General features: G+C 43.6%; 1 protein-coding gene across 1 annotated transcript in view; it reads left to right on the top strand.

Moving 5' to 3' along the window:
- LOC144752100 (complement C3-like) overlaps nt 1-20,021 on the top strand; it is a 1,799,539-nt gene that overhangs the window by 1,490,076 nt on the left and 289,442 nt on the right. Inside the window, exon 30 of the mRNA XM_078640046.1 lies at nt 5,859-6,017. Within this exon, the coding sequence (XP_078496172.1) occupies nt 5,859-6,017 (159 nt within the window). The remainder of the gene's footprint in view (nt 1-5,858; nt 6,018-20,021) is intronic.

The following is a 20,021-nucleotide window of genomic DNA, read 5'->3' on the forward strand; positions in this document are numbered from 1 at the left end:
TAAAAACTCTCTCCAAGGAAACCTGACCTCAATTACCTGTGTGAGTGTGAGCTTTAGCTGCTCTCTTATAGGTCTTTATTACTCAACTGTGTAGATGATGATAGATGAACTGACCAGTTGAACAGGAGAAGTTGAAGGTAGTAGAACTGCCCAGTGCACAGGAGAAGTTGATGGTACACAAGAATATATATATATATTTTTATCTACATGAAGTAACAATCCTTGAATTGAGTTAGCAGCTCCTGTTATATATATATGTTTCACCAAAAGTTCCAAGAAGGCAATGAGAATTTATCGCTGTCAACTTAAGGCAAGTCTTTCAAAACGCTCAAAGAATTCTGTGAATCAGCAACAGGAATACAGTTCTGAAATTAATAAACTGGTTCGAGCTCACCGACTTGAGGCTGCTAGCCGCTTATGAAGGCTCACAGAGAAACGGGTCACAGGAATACTCAGCGCTCGAGGAACAGCTGACTGAAGATGAAGAAGCCGCTCCAGAAGACCCAAAGTGAAGACTTGAAAATCTATGAGTGTGAACAAAGGGACGGGGAGTAGAGAACTAGGCTGAGGGAAAGGAGAAGCCTCGTTAGAGTCCGAGAGGCTCGAGGAAAAATCACGGGAGAAACTGGTGCAGCCGGAAAAGCCGCCGGGCTCTCTGAAATTCCTCAGGAAGGAGAAAGGAACTATGGAAACTCCTAACCTGACTGAACAAATACTCTATAGCTATGAAGAATAACTTTGAGAGAGCGCGAAAGAATACGTTCGCCTCTCAGGGATAATACCGTTGAAGTGCGCCGTTGTTCGAACGCTCGCGCTCCAAGTCAAAGGGACCGCGTTCTTAAGCAAACACTAGAACGCTAACTGGTTCCCCAATTCTGGCAACAGGGAAGTGAGTGTTCCAAGGCGAAACGATAATTCGCCACTAGCATTGTCCAGTTGAGGGAAGGGGGTGAGTGCTTGATGATGGAGAGAATCTGCGAAGAACTGCCTGCCCTGGGTCCAATCCTGACAAAGAGGTCCTACGATGAGGCTACCAGACACTACGCACTTGGAAGAATGCGAGGGACGGAAAGCTGACAGAATTATGTGCAATTTTGACAGGCAGCGCCTGGGACAGAAGGCTGAAGAACAGTTCTCCCCTGTGTCAAGGGGAAAGGTGGTTACCGTGAAAATGTGAAGATTAACGATCGTAGGTTCAGGTGTCACAGCATGCCTAGTATTTCCTCAGTAGAGCCCAGCTGTTGCTGGAAGGCAGGAAGAGTACGTAGACACCGCAATACAAACTTCAGCAGAGAACAGCAAATGACATTTGATATCCGGTTAGTTGAAGTGCAAGTAAAGTTCACAGGCTCAGCAGTGCTGTATTTCTACAGTGTACGATATAGACGCGGTCACGTGATTTGGCCGTGATCAAAACGGAGACTTAAATATTATGGATGTGGTGTTATACCCTAATAGAGCCTGACACATATATTTAATGTTATTGCCTGTATCTATATACACAGCCTTTACTGTTGTGAAAGTCGGTTTGCAATTAGGAAGTCTAGTGCTTCAGTGTCCATTCCAACATGGCCGACAGTGTACGATATAGACGCGGTCACGTGATTTGGCCGTGATCAAATCGGAGACTTAAATATTACGGATGTGGTGATATACCCTAATAGAGCTTGACTCTAAATTTTATAGAGAGTATTTGGGAGTGAAGGCATTGCCTAGTAACAAACAAAGGTAGCTCTAAGGGCGTAGCAATGTTCCAGTGACCATTCTAATAGGGCCGCTATTACAGGCCATGATTGTGATCACATGATTTCTTCCGGGTCACGTGATCGCACCCTGGGTGAATTTGAAATAGGAGGAAGACGCCGGTAATTGCTCGACGTTCCTGACTAGAGTGGACGGACGAGGTGAATTGCTTTTTCACACAAGTAAGGTGATTTCCAGTTGAAACACGAAGTAGAGGTAAACTCTGACTGAGTTTTACCGTTAATCTATAATATAGTATTTACATATCTTCGTTTCAGATACTGCGAGGGCAACTTTGTGGCTTTCGTTACTGCTGAATAATTGTGAGTACACATTCGCGTTTTCTGACTTATTAATTGGATATGGCTTTGATGTAGCCTGAGGTTTTCACGCTCAAAGGTCTGTCTGTTTGATTGTTTCATCCAGAACATAATTAGCGGCAGAAGGTAAGACCGCATGATCCGGCTTGGTCTCTGTCTTTTCTGTATGTACCAACACATGTATAAAATGGCTAATGGTAGTGGTTTGTTTTGTAGGACCAGAGAATTTGTGCCAATAATTGTTGTGAGTATTACAATACCACGATTGGTTCAACCAGTGGGTGCATGACATGAAGTGGTATGATCACTGAGTGTATATGTTTGTCTTATACGTATTGTTTAATTGGTGTGTATTGGTTTTTGGCACCAGTGGTGAGGTGTTGGATTAATTGTGTATATAAGCGAGCACTGGAATTGGTAGTATCACCTAGTTCGGTGTGAGCAGACGATTCATATCATGTTCTCAAGAGATTTTATGTACATAACTGATTATACCTATGTTGTTTTGTAATAGATTCATGGTGCAACACATGTCCTGATGATGGTCTCGTTGAATGGCTTTATGTGAGACCGAAACGACCACGATATTGACGCTTTTTTGTATATATTATTATCACTGAATGGATTTCATATATATATATAATTGTTAAATAATGTATATATGGTTGATTTGTAAATACTGTCCATATAGTTGAGAAAAGTGTCAAAACGTACTGCACATGTCAAAAAACTGAGTAGGAGTACAGATTTAAATTGCAGTACATGGATGGATATATGGAACAAGACCTATGCAAATGAAAAAGTATATGTTTGAAAAATTTATATAAAAAAAAGAAATTATTTTTGATAAATTGACTCTTGAGTACTGTGATTTCATGTTCACTAGTGTGACAAATCTAAAATTATAAATAGTGTAAAATTATTCCTTTAGGAACGATTGTTTGCTTGTCATGGATTTCTACAGTGAACTCTAGAGGAACGTTCCAAAAGGGGAAGGGAGTCGGGTGAGGGAGGAAGGTACCAAGGGGAAAGAGAAAGATTACAACAACTAGCTACACTAACTTATCCTGCACTTTATACATGGAGCCCAGGCGCTCCTTTTTGGTCCCACTTCTTTGTAAATCAAACTTGAGAACCTATAAAAAAGTGCTAATATATTTGCAATCTCTAGGCTTGCAAGAGTTGTGCTATACTGTATGAAATTTTATAAAGACTGCTTTTTATATTTGGAATAGATATGAAACCTAATGTGCCCCGAGATTGAACCTCGATTTTTTTCATGCATCTTTCCGATATGTGGATGACACTTTTGAGGTTACCTGTCACTGGATCTTTTAAAAAATGGATTGTATGTGTTTTATCTCTGTGTTATGCTCTTATGGCCTCTAGCCGAATAACATTTTATTTGATTGATTGATTGAAGTGCCTGACACTTTACCCCACTTCATGCCATTATACGACACTCTACTCAACACCACTGACTCCTACCACACTCCACTCTTTGCATCTCCACTCTAGAAGACTCTACTACACTCTGTGCCACTGTACCACACTGTACTCCACTCTATGCCACTGCACTACGCTGGTCAACCCTCCACTCCACTCTACGGCACTTTCCAACACTCTCCTATACACCACTCCACTTTACTCTACTGAATTTGATACACTGTGTATGGAGGTGCGTGAGTTATGATAAGTTGAAGGTGTTGCATAAATTATACATTTAAGGTATTAGTAAAACTTTAGAATTTGTAATGGTTGTGTAGTTTAAGTTTTGTTTTTGAAAAAGAATAAAGTTATAGTAATTTACAGGTGGTGAGTGAATAATACATTTAAGATATAACTGTAACTTTACAATTTTTAATGTTTGTGTAGTTCAAGTTTGGTTTCTATAAAAAGAAAAATACATTTTCCTAACTATCATCAAGGTTTAGCCTTTGTTTTTTTTTTTAATTGAACATACATTTAATACTTTCTTATATTGTTGGTATTCACCGAAATGCAAGTCCACTAGAATTGTGCGATTCTGCAGCTGTAGAGCTGTCCTCTTAAATATAGATTTGCTGGACTTGCCACTTAATCCATCATCTGCTGCGTAATTTGCAGATGTTTAACAACAATGTTCATCTCTCCAGTGGCTCAGACGTTACTCAAACTTCTTCCACGCCTGTTGCTTTGCAGTGGAATGCCCTTTGCCAAGGTTAACTGATAACCCTTTAAATGAATGCTTTACTGAGGTGTGACGCTGATACTAGCTAGGTTAAACGTTTGCCCACACAATGTTAACGTGGAATAATAGCAAAATAATGAGCCAATGTACAGGAAAGTAGTGTAATGTACAGGAATGTAGTGGAAAGGGAGAACATTAAAGGCGAACAAACATTGGACCGTTCATACTTTGGCTAACACAATGCCTACCGAATTGGTATTCAAAAAGATTTGGCAAAGCCTAAAAAAGAGTGAACCAGCGCAAGATATTATGTGGTGGCAGCAGAGTAAGTAGGGCAATAGGCCTGACATCCTGCACTGGGGGCTGCGGGCCTTGGAGGTGGTTGGAGAGGCGCAGAGACAGCGAGGGAGCAGCAGCGCGGTGGAGAGGTTAGAATTGGAGACTACTTAAAACCTCATTTAAACGTTCACAGAATTCTGTGACTTTAAGGAAAGCCTACCTGGCCATTAACTACTTAAAACAAGCATTTGCAATGCAATTGGTCTCGCCTTTGGGACATTATATGTATTTATCTATGCAGCACGTTAGCCTGGGTGCTGAAACATCTACTGTTCTTTAACATGGAAGTAAGCACCAAACTGCGTGACACACCAGGTATGGGAACACATGGAGAGAAATATTGCCTTTCAGCGGGAAACGGTATAGGGCAAATCTCTGTTTTTAATATAAAATCAGGGCCTTAGGTGGTCATATCACTGAAAATACAAGATTTGAAAAAAACATTATTGCCTACGGGTGCTCATGGAAGACAATTTCTATGGACTGGAATCTAGAGAATGCTAAAGTGATTCTTGTATTTTACTGACCTCTGCTTGTCGTTTTCTATCAAAACAGTTAAATGGGGGCAGTTGAACAGAAAACAAAATCCCTAAGCGGAAGCAGACAACTCTTAGGGCTGTTCTCCACGGCCCACAAAGTACATACACATAAAAGTATATACTAAAGTATATACAAAAGGTCTCGAATGCTCGACCTAAAAATTATACCAATAGTCAGTGGCTGAAGAGAAATGACCTAAAGACTCTCTGTACAGCAAAGATGCATGCATGTGTACTTATAACCTGTGGTCTCTGACGGACAGACTGTATGTAGGACCTGAAACGGAAAGAGGGACTATGATAACAAAAAGAGTCCGTAGAATAGGGAAGATGACGAAGGGAACCACACATGGAAGAGGGAGAATACTGGCACACGTGGAGGTGAGCAGAGAGAGTATTTACATGCGGAGGTCAGTTGGAGAGGCGTACACACACAAGGGAGAGTGGAAAAAGGATCAGTGATGCATGCAGCTAGGGGCGAAAACCTGCGTTATGAGGAGAATGGTGCCTGGTAAATGCTCCTAGTTCCTTCCATTCCTGGCAAGAGACGCGCCCTCAAGATTACAAGTGGAGTGAGAGCTAGTAGATTCCGTATATAAAAGAGTCACCATTGCCACCATCTCCTTCCTTCACAGATATGATCTCACTCACAAAGCCCATAGCCTGGCATTGAGGCCTACACACAGAGCATAATTTGAATTCCAGGTACCAGCAAATGGAGCTCATGGGTGTGTTTGTATCTTTCAGACCACGGCTGTGACTCTGGAGGCTCTGGCTGAGTACAAGAAGCAAACCAAAGCAAAGGAAGATCCCCAGTTGAATGTTGTGCTACAAATAGCTGGCCGACAGAAAACTACAAAGTGGACTGTCAGAAAAGAAAATGCCTATCTCCATCGAAGTGAAAAGGTCAGTACTGACGCCTGATACATCATGCTCACAGTTTGAAAATGTAATGTAAAGAGACAATATTTGATGCATTCATAAAGGTTGAATAAACTAAAATAAATCAGTGAATTGCTTGTTTTATAATAAAGGACAAGGGGGGGGGCTCATTACTGAGGCCCCTAGCAGCACTTTAGCTCCGCTGGAGTGTCACTTTTTTTATGTTTGTTCGCGCAATATGCCCAGCATATTTATGAGTCCCCTCAATGCCACTTTGCATGGCTTTTCATGGCCTTGTAAATATGTGCCCCTTTCACGCAGAACACTTTGAGTGAAAAGAGTGTTCCATGGATGTTGCGCTGGGTGATCCCACATAACACCCATGTAATCTGAAGCATTCCCAAATTTACGAGAACTCATAAACCTACGAATGTATCAGATTGGTGGTGTTAGGGAGGCGCAAAGAGGAGAAATATCCTTACTTCTTATTTTTTCCTCTTTCTATGTATCCTGCATTCTGCAACACACATAGGAAGAGGAAAACACTTCTTGTGATTGTTTTTGTGCGAGAAGGTGTTCTTTCCTGCACACAAAAAATCACCACTATAAATTAGACACCCTTCCCACGTGGCGCAAGGGTACCTGCATTGGTGCATGGTAGCCCGTTGTGCGCCAGCACACAGGAAAAGGACTGGAATGCGGCGTATCTCATAGATATGGCCATTCCTGGCCTTTTCATTTGACGAAGGGCAGCAAGATTCCTTCTGGTGATGCCCTGCATCAAAACCTCGTAAATGAGTCCCAAGGTGCACAAATTAGGCATGCAGTTGCCCTCTGCATCTGGGGTCATGGATACCTAGTAGGCATTTGATGTTGACCTGTATGGGTGGTGCTGTGGGCAGCTACACTTGTAACTTCCAGAGTGGAGCAATGTTGGAGCAGGGCTACACTGTCACATGCTGGTGTTCGGATGTGCTTCTTGGGTCCAATCTTGCACCTGGAAAATATTCTGGGAGTGGGGAGTCTGTGATTAGATAGAGTACCCACCAGAAAGAGCATCACTGAAGATAAGAAACGTGTTTGTTGATACCAAATAAGGCCAAAACCAGTCTGGGGTTACTTGTGTCCCCATTGAGAGTTAACGAGGCAGTTTAGGTTTGAAAATTCTTATTGGAGTAGGACACTGAGTGTTTTGCACATGGTTGGACTCAGTAGTTGCATAGTGGATGCAAAGGGATGTACTGGAATGAGTCCCCAAGCAATGTTATTCGCTGAGCCTTAGGCAAGCCTTCCATCCATCACTTTTCTGTTTTTGTTGGTATGTTTTGAGGCCTGGCCTGTTTGTTGTTGGGCTTGATTACTTTGTCATAGGGCCTTGCATGTGTGTCATGAGACCTTACATGTGTGCCCCAAGGTGTGGCTGTTGGGTGGTGAGGTCAGACCACTAGGTGTAAAGGTCTGGCTGGAGAGTGGCAAAGTATGTCAGGAAAATTATGATTTCTGCTGGTAAGTCACTGGGCCCCACTAGTTTGTCAAGAGGGCTTGAGGTGTATCTTTAGACCTGGTTGCTGTATGACAATAATTCACTTGTGGCAACTGACTTATGATTGCGAAATTACAACATTCAGCTGGTGGGAGTGGAGGGCCAGTGGGAGCTGCCATCTAGCTGGTGGGAGTTGAGAGCAAGATGGTGAGTGCCAAAGCCTAGATGGTGCATACAGAATTGTGGCTGGTGGGTCTTGAACTTAGAATGATGGATCCTGTGTTTGAGCTGGTGGGTTAAAATGTTTGACTGGTGGGAACTGCAATGTGACTATTGTGTCCTGGCATATTGCCAATGGATTCTAATATCAGGCTGGTAGGTTTCCGTTTCAGGCTGGTGGAACCAGAGGTCTGGCCGGAATGTTATAGTGATCAGGCTTGTTTTGTCTTGAGGCCTGGCTCATGTGTCCTGGAGCCTGGTTATTGTGTCCTGAAGCTATATCTGTGTATAATAAGATGTTACTGGTTTGTGGAATGGTACCATTGTTGGATGTTCAGGTCTGGCTGATGCTTTGAGATGTCTGTCACATAGGTAATGAAATCTGGCTGCTGGGCGCGGTCTCATGACTGATGAGATTTGACTGGTGCTAGCAAGTTTAAAGGGCTGAGGGTCTTGGCTGGTGAGCACAGACATCCACAATGTAGGTTCCAATGTCAGGCTTATGAGTTTACATAACATGCTCTAGGAACCCTAGGTCTGGTTGGTATATTCTGTGGCCTGGTTTATATGCCTTAAGGGCTGGGTTTAGTATTATGAGGCCTAGTGTTTGTATCTTGAGGCCTGGCATTTGTTTCCTGATGAACTAGCTCACATAAAGTATGAGGCAGGTGATATAAATCAGGAAATTAGAAAACAAAACCAAATAAAAAAAGAGAACGGGAGCAGAAGCAATACTTTTTAAATACGAGAACCCTCACTCACCCTAGGGTGACATGCTTCATCATTGGGTCCCCTCTTCACACTGGGACCGCAAGGTACTGTTGGACTTGGCCATTTTTGCAGGGTCATCCCTGAACTTTTTGCCTTCCTCCTGTATTTTGTCTGACCTATTTTGGTTGGTTTTATGACTCTGGGCACTTTACCACTGCTGATCAGTGCTAAGGTGCATATGCTCTCCCTGTTATAAATTGATGTATGGATTAGTGATTCCATGATTGGCTGGTTTGGTTTACTTGTGAGACCCTAATACAGTGCACTGGGTGTGCCCAGGGCTTGTAAAACCAAATGCTGCTGGTGGTCTTGCAGCACTGGTTGTGCCACCCACAGAAGCAGCCTGTAAAAGTGTGTCTAAGGTCTGCCATTGCAGAGCCTGTGTGCAGTCTGGTACTGCCATGCTAACTGGGCAAGTGCACCCACTTGCCAGTCCCTAAACCTTCCATTTCCTTCATATCAGACACCCCTATGATAGACCCAAGGGCAGGGTACATGGTAAGTATAAGGTAGGGCATGCCCTGGTGTGTGTGGCATGTCCTAATAGTGAATTACAACCATTGTCGTTTTTCACTATTGCAAGGCTACCTGTCCTCCATAGGCCAGAATGGGCTGTTAGATTATTACATCTTATAATCATAACTGACTCAGAGAACATGGTAGAAATTCAAGTTTAGTATGCCTGAACTCAGAATTATAAAATACATCTTTTAGTGAAGTTGGTTTTAACATTCTGTGTTTGAAAATACCACTTTTAGAAAGTAGGTATTTTCTTTTTTAACTATCCAAGCCTGCCTCTGCTAGGTTGTGTATTCCTTGTCTGGAGTTTCAGTGACAGGGCTGGGGGATTCCAGGAGACAGGGTGAATCAACCCAGTGGTGAATAGAGAGAGCTGCATCTAGATGGGAGTTGCACCTGGGATCTGAATAGGACTGTGCCTTTCCTCCACAATGCCGGCTCCACCTTCTGTGGTGTGTCTGATGTCTCTGCCCTGCACTGTGAAAGGAAAGGAGTCATGTAAACAGAGTGCTCCAGGACTCACCAGAACTGGTTTGGACTAGGCAAAGGCCCCTCTGCCCTCAGAGGACAAAGCATTTTGGGGTGTAAGTATTGGGAACCTGATCCAAAGAATTTAGATCACTTTTGGACAAACAAGAAGAAACCGTTGCTGAGGAGAGGATCCTGAAGAAACTGAGGAGAGACTATCCCTAAGCTGAAGTGCTGCTTTGGGGAATGGCCTGCAGTGGCTGCCTGACTGCCAAATAAATGAGAAAGGACTTTGTGTGCACTTTATTCAACTTGTAAAAGATCTCCAAGGGCTTGAGAGAAGAGCTTGCCTCCTGCTGAAGTCTCAGGGACAACAGACTTCAACTCCCAGCCCCCAAGAGTTCTTTGGAAGTGCCTGCTGCTGTATTGAGCCTTCTGAGGGACTGCTTGTCACAAGGAGCTGGAAGCGTCTCGCAACGAAGAAGAAGCGTGCCGCCATCGCTGCTGCTGCCATCGCATCGTGGATGTCGCCGCTGTAGCTGTCGTATTGCACTGCATCGAGAGAAGCGTCTCGCACTGGAGAAGAAGCGTGTCGCTGTCGCATCTTGGATGTCGCCGCTGTAGCTGTCATATTGCGCCGCATCGAGAGAAGCGTCTCGTAACTAGGCAGAAGCATGTCGCCTTTGCTGCTGCCGCCCTCACAATGTGGGTGTCACCGCTGTAGTTGTCGCACTGCACCGCACCAAGAAAAGCGCCTTGTATCCACAGAGAAGCGTGCCACCCTCGGAGCTGTTGTCGTCGCATCATGGAACAAGGGTATCGCCGCTGCCGTTGTTGCATCATGCGGACGCGTCTCGCAATGTGGGAGAAGAGTGTCGCCGTCAATGCTGTTGACTGCGCATCACGGAACAAGGCTGTTGATGCTGCAGCTGAAGCATCGAGTCAAGACTTCTCGCATCATCGGAGAAGTGTGCTGCAACAACAAGTAGACGACGTCTTTATTTCTTTGCACCAAAATTTCAACACATCACCATTGTTGCAACACCTTTGTTGCCCTGTGTGTCGCATCGTAAGGTACATTGACTCAAAGTGTCACATTTTAAGAACTAAAGAGAACTAAGCTAATCCTAATATTTTAAGTATAGTATTGTGGATTTTTGTTGTTTGTGGTCTTGTATTAAGTCTATTTAAAGAATACTCTTTTTTGATACAAACCCTGTGTGGTGTCCATCTGTAGTGTTGTCACTTGATTACTGTATGAGTTCACAAATGCTTTACACACTGCCTCTGAGATAAGCCTGTCTGCTCGTGCCAATCTACCAAGGGGGTGAGCACGGGTCATTTTAGGAGTGTACCCCCTTACCCTGACTATAGGCAAGGGTCCCTATTTGTCACAAGTACCTACCTGGGCCAACTAGAGACCCCCAAATCTAACAGGTACCCAGTGTGGGCTATGACTCACCCTAAGGCGAGAAGCGAGAAGGTTGTTTTTTACCATATCATCCCTGTATAGAAGTCTATAGGGGAGAGACATGCAAAAATAATATAGTGAATGTGAGTTAAAACTACCTCTTAGTGGGTAACGTAAACTTTATTCTGACACCCCCAATGGGTAGGATTAAAACCAAGCTAAGTGAAACAGGGACATATATTTTATTTTATTTATAAAGTTTTATATAGCGCAAACAAGATCCCGAAGGATATCAGATAATCTCCTATTTCACATTCTGGTCAACATGTTTCTGCCTTAATCTGCCCAACAGGTGCATGGCAGTCATCAGGACCAAGATCATGAGTCTCTCTGCTTGTAAAAAATTTGAAAAGTATACTTTCAATAGTTTGATCGCTATTCTGTGGTATTGACATCGCGCTGGATCCACAGGGTGCTGAAAATACACAAAAATCAACATTATAATCCATTAATTAACTCCTTGTCACACCCATTTAGTGTCCATCACTAGCACTGCAAACCGTGGGGTAAAACCTAATATAGTATCGTTACCATGAGTACCTAAACAACTATCCCTACTTCAACAGTCTCTTTAAGGCAGGTCAGATCTGTAAGGGCCTATAAACATGATAACAGAGTTAACTGTGTGGACATCTCCCATGTCTTCTTAAATGAACACACTCTCTTTTTCGCTCTAAATGGCCACATAATTATCCATAGTATTTTAGGAAAATGGATGGGATTATTACTGATAATCCACTAGCACTCCATATTTCATTTAACCTACAAGATACTTGCTTAGATGTGTCTTAACACATAGACACCAGCTTGAAGTATAGGATTTCAAGATATAAATAATTTTCAATACCTCGAATATAATGTAGCATTGTAAATACTAATTAGAAAAAAGAAATCATTTTTAAAAAGAGATAGAAGACCTGGGCCTAGATGTATCAAGATTCCATTTTGCGAATCTTAAATAGCGATTTTTAGCGAATCACTATTTAGAATTCGCAAAATGGAATGTATGTAAAAAATCGCTTTTTTTTAGCGATTCCTTTTTATTCCTTATTTGCGAATTCACATTTTGCGAATTCGCAATTAAGGAATAATTTCCAATGCATTCCTATGGGCCATGAGGCCCATAGGAATGATTGTGAAGGAATTCTCAAATTGCGAATTCGCAATTTGCTAATCGCAATTTGAGAATTATTTCAAGGGTGCAGGGGTGTCTCAAAGACACCCTGCTGCACCCCTGAAATGTACATGTGTGTGCATATGGCGCACATACATGCCCTAAGGGCATGTGTGTGCGTCACATGCCACCCTAAAAAATGTCAATTTGTGCATTTTTAAATGAATTCGCAAATTAACATCAACTACAATTTGGTGTTAATTTGCGAATTCTTAAACAAAATTCGCAATGTAAAAATGCTACATACATTGCATTTAAGGAATCGCAAAAATAGCGATTCCTTAAATGCTATAGCAAAATAAGGAATCGCAAATTTTTGGGATTCCTTATTTTGCTAATTTCTCATACATCCCAAAAGATGCAAAATGTCCGTTTGCGATTCGTAAAGGCCGAAATTCGCAGAATTTCGGCCTTAACGAATCGCAAAAGGCTTGATACATCTAGGCCTTAGTCTGAATACTCTACACTTGCTGGACGCAATGCCAAGCGGAAACAACACAATAAGAAAACGACTATATTAGTCTGAGAACGCTTCGCTAAATCTAAACGTGTCAGGAATAGTCTCATGTGAGCAGCGTGGTCACGCGTCTTACCTAGTTCCTCTCGACCGCCCCATCTACGAAGGGCTGGTAGGGACGGAAAACCGGGAGACGCTGCCCTTTCAACCTCGCTAGGTGGAAATTACGTCTGCGTACCGGTCGCTTTCAGCAAGAATCATGGGAGTTGCCTTATTAACTCCCAACTAATGTGAATGGCAGTTTTAAACATGCACAGGATATGGAAACAAGTTATAACAATCAATTATATTGAGGTTTTTTAAAAGTTGGATGTAACATAAATTGCCACTCATTTACCATAGTTAGAAGGACGTCTTGGCCATATGTAAAAGGTGTAAAGGGAGTTGTAGTGCCACTTATCGGCACTCAAAGAATCCGTCGATATTAGAAATAAGAGAATGACGTGCCGGTCACTTTCACAGTGATTCATAGGAGTTGTAGGATTAACTCCTAACTGGTGTGAGTGACAGTTTTTGACATGCGCAGAATATTGATGTATGTTTTAACCAAAACTGTAATTGTATTGAGTGGGACACAAGACGCCACTAATATACCATAATTCGAAGGACATGTTGGCCACATGCCGATGGTGTAATGGGCATAGTGGTGCCACCTATTGGCCCGCATAGGAAATATGAGAATATATATATATTGTGGGTGTTCACTATTACAAGGGCCCAAACAGCATGGAATATAGGGATAGTACATCCTGTGTAAACATACCTCACAACCTTGTATCATTTTAGCTCTTAACATTGTGTATTATGGCCAGAATCAAGCTGAAGTCAGATTAGATATTGATCTATGAAAGGTATCTTGAGACCAGTAGTCGGAGGGCCTGACAACTACAAAGAGCACCATGGGATGTCATCATTGAGTCCTCCATTGTTGATGCTGGCCCTGGTGGGACTCGCTGTCCCAGGGCTCAACTGTGCTTCTGCCTGCCTGCTTGCCACAGCTGCTGACGGGGAGAGGCGCCAGGTCATCATGCTACAAAACGCTGCCTCTAACCCCACAGCGCGGCCTCCTCCTTTGTTGTTGCTGGCCCTGGTGGGACTCACTGTCCCAGGTCTCACCTGTGTTTCTGCCTGCCTGCTTGCCACAGCTGCTGACGGGGGGAGGCGCCAGATCATCGCGCTACAAAGCACTGCCTCTAGCCCCGCAGCGTGGATTGCGCATTCCCGGGTGAAGACCGGGCCAAGAGCGGGCCCGTCTGTGCCCATCCATGGCTAAATGTGACTGGACTGGACCATCTCTCTTTAAATTCATCTTTGGGCCCAGAGTAAAGGGTAAGTTGCTTCTTCAATACCTTATTTCCTGTATGGGGCGATTTCACCATAAATAATGAAACCCCAGGATCATGGGTAAATGGAAATTGGTACCAAACCCAAAAGAAAAGGGAAAATTTAACTCTGGTACCAATGCACCGATAACTAATTACTTGACTAACGTGCTGGGCTTAATTAGTAATGAAATAGCCAATGCCGGGGAACGCATCGCTGTTACTAAAACAGCCCTGAACACTTCCGTAGAAGAAGCTAGACTTGAAACAGCGATGTCAAGAAACTGAACCAACAATTCATTATGCCCAGCGAGAAATGCACCTATCATATCTAACATAAATAAAGCACCCTGTGTATTTACAACTCCATTAGAGATATCTGTATTGTCAGGGAGCACTGAATTAATTTCCCTCCCTGCAAAAAAAGTAAGCAACCCAAAGAAGCCATGCCAACTAGGTCCAACAAACAGACCAAAGTCTTAAAGACGAGTAAAGCTCACAGAACAGAAGAGGATCTGGCACTTAGTATTCCGAAAAGTCTTGAAATCCTATTCAAGAAGGTTCACGTGAAAATAGACACCATAGAAAGAAAGCTAATGGCAGAGGTAAAAACTGTTATCATGACGTTGAATCTTTTGGGAAAATGATTAAAGACATAACATCGCCAGAAAAAATGTCTGACCTAATCAACCATATTAAGACTCCAAGCACGGAACTACAGAATCATCCATCACAAAACGTGAGCTATAAAGTCCCCCTTGTACCCCCGAACACAACCAAGCAAAGGACAATACAAACACCTGCTTACGAAAAATAGTCCCCGCCCACATGCGTATAACAAGAGTACCACTAAAAACAGTAAAAGCATCACAGGTAATAGAACCTCCACCTTTTCAAGAAATCCTCAAGATACCCTGCACTTACCACCCGGAGCAACACCATACACTATTATATTGAAAGATGCCCCATAGTTGGTAGAGGTGGCCACTGAAACATGGATGGAGCTAAAAAACAAGGTTGTTCATTGGTTTACTAAAAATAGCAATTGTAATGCAAATTTTATTTCACAAGGAATTATTATGTTATGAAGAGTGAACTGGGTTGGTCCTTCAAGGAAAATCGGACAAGGGGACTATGTTGTTGTAAACTTTCGCTCATCAGATCTGACCAGACAACTTCTTAGAGACAGCCAAAGGATGAGGGAGACACAGTCAGAAGGCATTATAGCAGTACCTTTTGGGTTTTTCTATAAACCAGGAGAACAATTCTCATGCAATAGCTACAGTCATTTACCTATAGATAGGCATACGCCATTGCCAATAACAAACAGATTTGCTCCATTAAGAAGATGTTGTAATCTTGATTGACTACCTAAGCACCCAACGCAAGATGTGAATACAACTGGTAAAGCCCACAAATCACGAACATGTAATGCCGAGTCAGTACTAAAAAAGCGACAACCATATATAAGATTGGTCCTTACAACCTGGAATATTGCTGGGATTAGAAATAAACTAGAGGATGAAGCATATTTAGATACAATTAAAAGTTGCCAATTAATCCTTTCGCAAGAGACATGGGACACTACAGCCTTCTATATGTAGGGATACTCTTCAGTAATAACACCAGCAAATCCCTCTCGTACCGGCAGGTCAAATGGAGGCCTAGCTACTCTGATTGCAGTCACATCTTCATTAACTCCGATAAAGTCTTTTACTAAATCGTAATTCTTTACATTTTTATGGCTAAAGTCTAAGAAAGACCATAGTATAGTGTTATTCAACTTTTATAAGAGCATCTTTGATAATACTGGAAATCAAGTTGTATCAAACCTCGAAAAGGAACTAGATAACTTTACAAAATATCCCAAAAATGATTATATTTGTATATGGGCTGGTGATTTCAATAGTAGAAAATGTGACGTTTTAGCAGGAGAAAACTGAAGGTTCAGGGATGGACATGGTGAAGCTTGCCCCCACTTCCCTCATAATTCCTATGGAGAGTCAATTAATGAAGTAATGCACAGGTATAACCTGGAGATTCTAGAACTACTCGTCATATAGGTGAACACTGAGGTACCAACATATGAAAATCATAACCAATCCTCAATTATTGATCATATTTTGATCTCAGAAATGGTCTGGGTTTATTACAAAACTTGAGGTTAAAGGAAGTATATTTAGTGACCACCACCCGCTCTTCATTTCCATGGGATTGTCGTTCATACAGCAGAAAAGGGCTCATCTAGTAACAGATATAGAAACCCAAAGAGAAAATGGTATAAGTATTAAATGGTCAGGCATTAATATGTCCTCTTTCCTTGAAAAACTAGTGCACGATAATAACCATGACGTGAACATTTGCACAGAGGGAAAACACCCTGATCCTCAAATTATCTTGGCCTTTTGTAATATAACATCTGTGATAGCAAGAGATCTGAAAACAGGCCTTAAATAATAGAAAAGAAGAAATCCAGGAACAAGCATGGGGAAATGTAATACAGGCAGCAGATACATGGGACATGGCATTATTCCGGAAGATCAGACATCAGCAAAGATTGATACCCTGATATACAACCCTCTGACTGGATAAGCCATTTTGGCTAGATTTTTAATCCAAGCGAGGACAATTCACAACTCATGAAAATAGTGTCTTAAAAACAGCTTGCACTGACCTGGCACCAATATCATTGGAAGAGATCCCAGTTGCTGTAGAAAATATGCCATTGGGATGGCACCGGGTCCTGACGGGGTACCCGTGGGTTTGTTTAATTCGGACATTCATTTTAGGGCCCCAATCTTACTAAGAGTCTGTAATGGGGGGAGGAGCCAAGCTCGCGAGCGTAATGGTCGCCTTTTAGCTCGGCTCCCGCAGCCCTCCGGCCTGATCATATATCCTGTATCATATCCTGTCCGGAGACGACACATTATCGGAGAATTGGAGACGGAACACCTCGCTTGTACTCACCGTTTGGCCCGGAGGTTTCGACGTGCAGCGGTTCCGAAGTTGTGCCCTCCGCAAGACCGGGGCCTCTGTGGAACCTAGACCGGGACCTAGCCTGTGGGATCCAACGACTGTCGGCCCCGGTCTAGAGAGTGAACCAATGATGAGAGCCGTTGTGCGAACATCCCGGCGATCCTGATCCGGGCCAGCCCTGGTGGCCGCGAGGCTGATGTGGGTGAGATGCACCGGGGACTGATTCTGTGAAGGGGTTCCCCCCACCGCTGCTGTGTTCGGCGGCCCTGGACCTCTGCGCCCGGACTCTGCTTGTTGGGGGCGCCGGTGCTGATGTAGACGGAGACCCGCATTGGGCGGACATCCTTTCTGCACCAAGGCTGCCATTGCTGGGAACCCCCCGGAGCTCTGTAAAGTCCTACATTTTTGAACTGTTGTTTGAGAGTCGCGGAGGGTGGCGACTGGGCTGACTTCACGAAATGGCGGCCGACCCTCTGAAACTTGTATCACCTCGTGGCGGCGGGCTTGGGTTGCCTGATTGCGCGCGGGTCCGGTCTGGTGAGCGTGAGCTTACAGTCAGAGATATCCTAGAAGCTCTGAGATCCCTGCGCGCATCCCTGGCTCCCGATGTCCCTGTGAGCCCGCCACGATCTGCCGCCATTTTGAGCAGCCGTTTCTTCTTGCCCCCCTCTTGTTTCAGAGACTCCATTGCCTCGCCCCCCTCGACTGCTGCAAGTGTTGCTGCCGCTGATCGACGATCATTTTGTGTGCCGGTGACTTTGGAGCTCCCTGCTTTTCGAGGTTCTGACCCCGGGGACTTGGACATTGTGCCGCGGCCCTGTTCGGCTCGGATGCCTAGAAATATTGGTGGACTGCCGCCTGCACCTGCACCGATGGCTTCGCATTTGTCTATTGCAGAGAACCCCTCGCTTTCCCAAACGGCGAAACTGAACTCCTGTTCTTCATCACCTGTGCTGCGATTGCTTATGCATTTAAACTCTCTACTCGGACTTTTGCTCACTTGCGGACCGATTGACCCCCCTTGTCTACATGGTAGTCATAATTTTTTTCGATTGTGTGCTGGTCTTGTATTGAGTAGCTCATTTTACATTGTCATGTGGTGGGTGAGATTTGTGGTTCGGAAGGGATGGGGGTGATATGCACGACTCCTGGTGGATTATTGGTGTACGACTTCGTGGCGCAGTTGTTTGTACCCATAGCGCGGTGGGAGGTCCCCTCCTCTGTACGTTTTATGGCGCTTGAAGGGGTGTCGTCCTGGTCTGTTTTTTGCTGCGATTGTCTGGTTGGGCGGAGGGCTGCGGCCGACCATATTGATTTCTGTTCTCATGCTCCTCCCTCCCGTTTTCTTTATTTATGTTTCTGTTTCTTTTTGTCTCGTTCTTCTCTCTTTCTTTCTTGCTATATTTCGGGTTCTGGTTTAGGGCGACAGGCACGCTGTCTGAAGGGTAGGCCATAGCCTTCTACAGGGGTGCAGGGTGGGATGGGTGGGTTGGGCTCTATTTGTTGTTTGTTTTATGGTTCTATGGCCCTTTTGTATCTCTTTATAGTAATGCCGCGTCTGTCCTTGCCTCCCGTGGTATGTTCGGGGTGGGGTGTGTGGCGTCGTTGATCCTCCTCTTATGGGTCGGTTGCTTTTCATCTCGATTGCTGCACCCTCCTTGTTGCTGATACTCCTGTTTTCTCCTGTACTCTCGCCACGGGACGCCTGTTTCGGCGTGGTCTTCTTCTTTCGTTTTTGTATTTCATTTCCTTTTATCATTTTTCCGCCTTGTCCTCCTCCCCTCCCCCTCTTTCCCCCCTCTCCCCTTTTCCTCCCCCCCCCCTTTTTTCCTAGAGGTCACTACGACGGGTTAGTTTTGATGTAATGTTTGTCCGATCCCTCTGTCCTGGCTTGGCTGTGGTTTGGGTGGTGGGCATGTAAAGATGATAATGATCACGTGTCGATTATGTCTAAATTATCCCTATCTCCCTGTGTGTATTGTGTTGCCTCTCCTGTATTACGGCCCCATACCCCCTTATTGTCGCTTAGGATGGTTCTGGGACTTCGGACGTCTCTATATTGAAAGTGAGCCTATCGTACTCCTTATCCCCATATTATAAAATTAACCTTTTTTGCTCCTGTTTCTTGGCCGTCTGGTTCCTATGTGTTTTCTCCCTTTTTACGATTGTATTGCCTCTGCTTCTTGCTGATTGAATCTGTAATGTTTGCCTTGGAACCTCTGACCGCTTTACATATTGAGGCCGGCCGATTTGGTTGTAGGCCTAGACTTGTATATACTTTTGACGCTCATAAAGGTTTAAAAAAAAAAAAAAAAAAATAAATAAATAAATAAATAAAGAGTCTGTAATGCCTCAGCAGGGGGATTTCTGCCCGTAACCTGGACACGAAGTACCATTGTACCGATATTCAAGGAGGGAGACAGGGTAGACGAAAAATGTTATCGGCCCATATCTCTTCTGGATTCACCCTCAAAATAATGGGCAGGGTACTCTTGGAAAGACTGGAAAGCTGGGCATATGACAACTCGGTGCTCACAAAATCACAATTTGGGTTTAGAAGAGAGATCGGGACAATGGAGCAATGTGTCAATTTACACTTAATTATTAGTAAATATACACTCTGTAAAAAAGGCCATTTGCACCTATGCTTAGTAGACCTAACTAGTGCATTTGACTTGGTCAATCATAGGAAATTATGGCAGACATTGGCTAAAATGGGTACCCCCAAGGAAATCATCATTTACTTATCCCAATTGTATAATTATTTATCTGCCAGAATACGAAATGAGCCTAACAGCGAGTGTAACAAGTGGGATCAGACAAGGTTGTGTCCTTGCCCCTGATGGAGCGGTAATTTCTTCTGGTAATTTCTCAATGCAAACCCTCATGCTACCTCTAATTTACCGCTGAAAAGGTGTTGGGCCCTTCACACCATGTATTACCTTCAGGAGATTTTAAATAATCATGAACAGTAAAAACTGCAATTATTATTCAAGCCAATAAAGAGAGTTGTTGAGTATTTTAAAGGGTTTTATTTTTCTAGTCAAAAGTTAAGTTTTCCTCTGACCCTTTATTCATTAATAAAATATCAATCAGGTTACAGAATTT

Source organism: Lissotriton helveticus, chromosome 1_1 (genome assembly GCF_964261635.1).
Source record: "Lissotriton helveticus chromosome 1_1, aLisHel1.1, whole genome shotgun sequence".
Taxonomy (NCBI): Eukaryota; Metazoa; Chordata; class Amphibia; order Caudata; family Salamandridae; genus Lissotriton; species Lissotriton helveticus.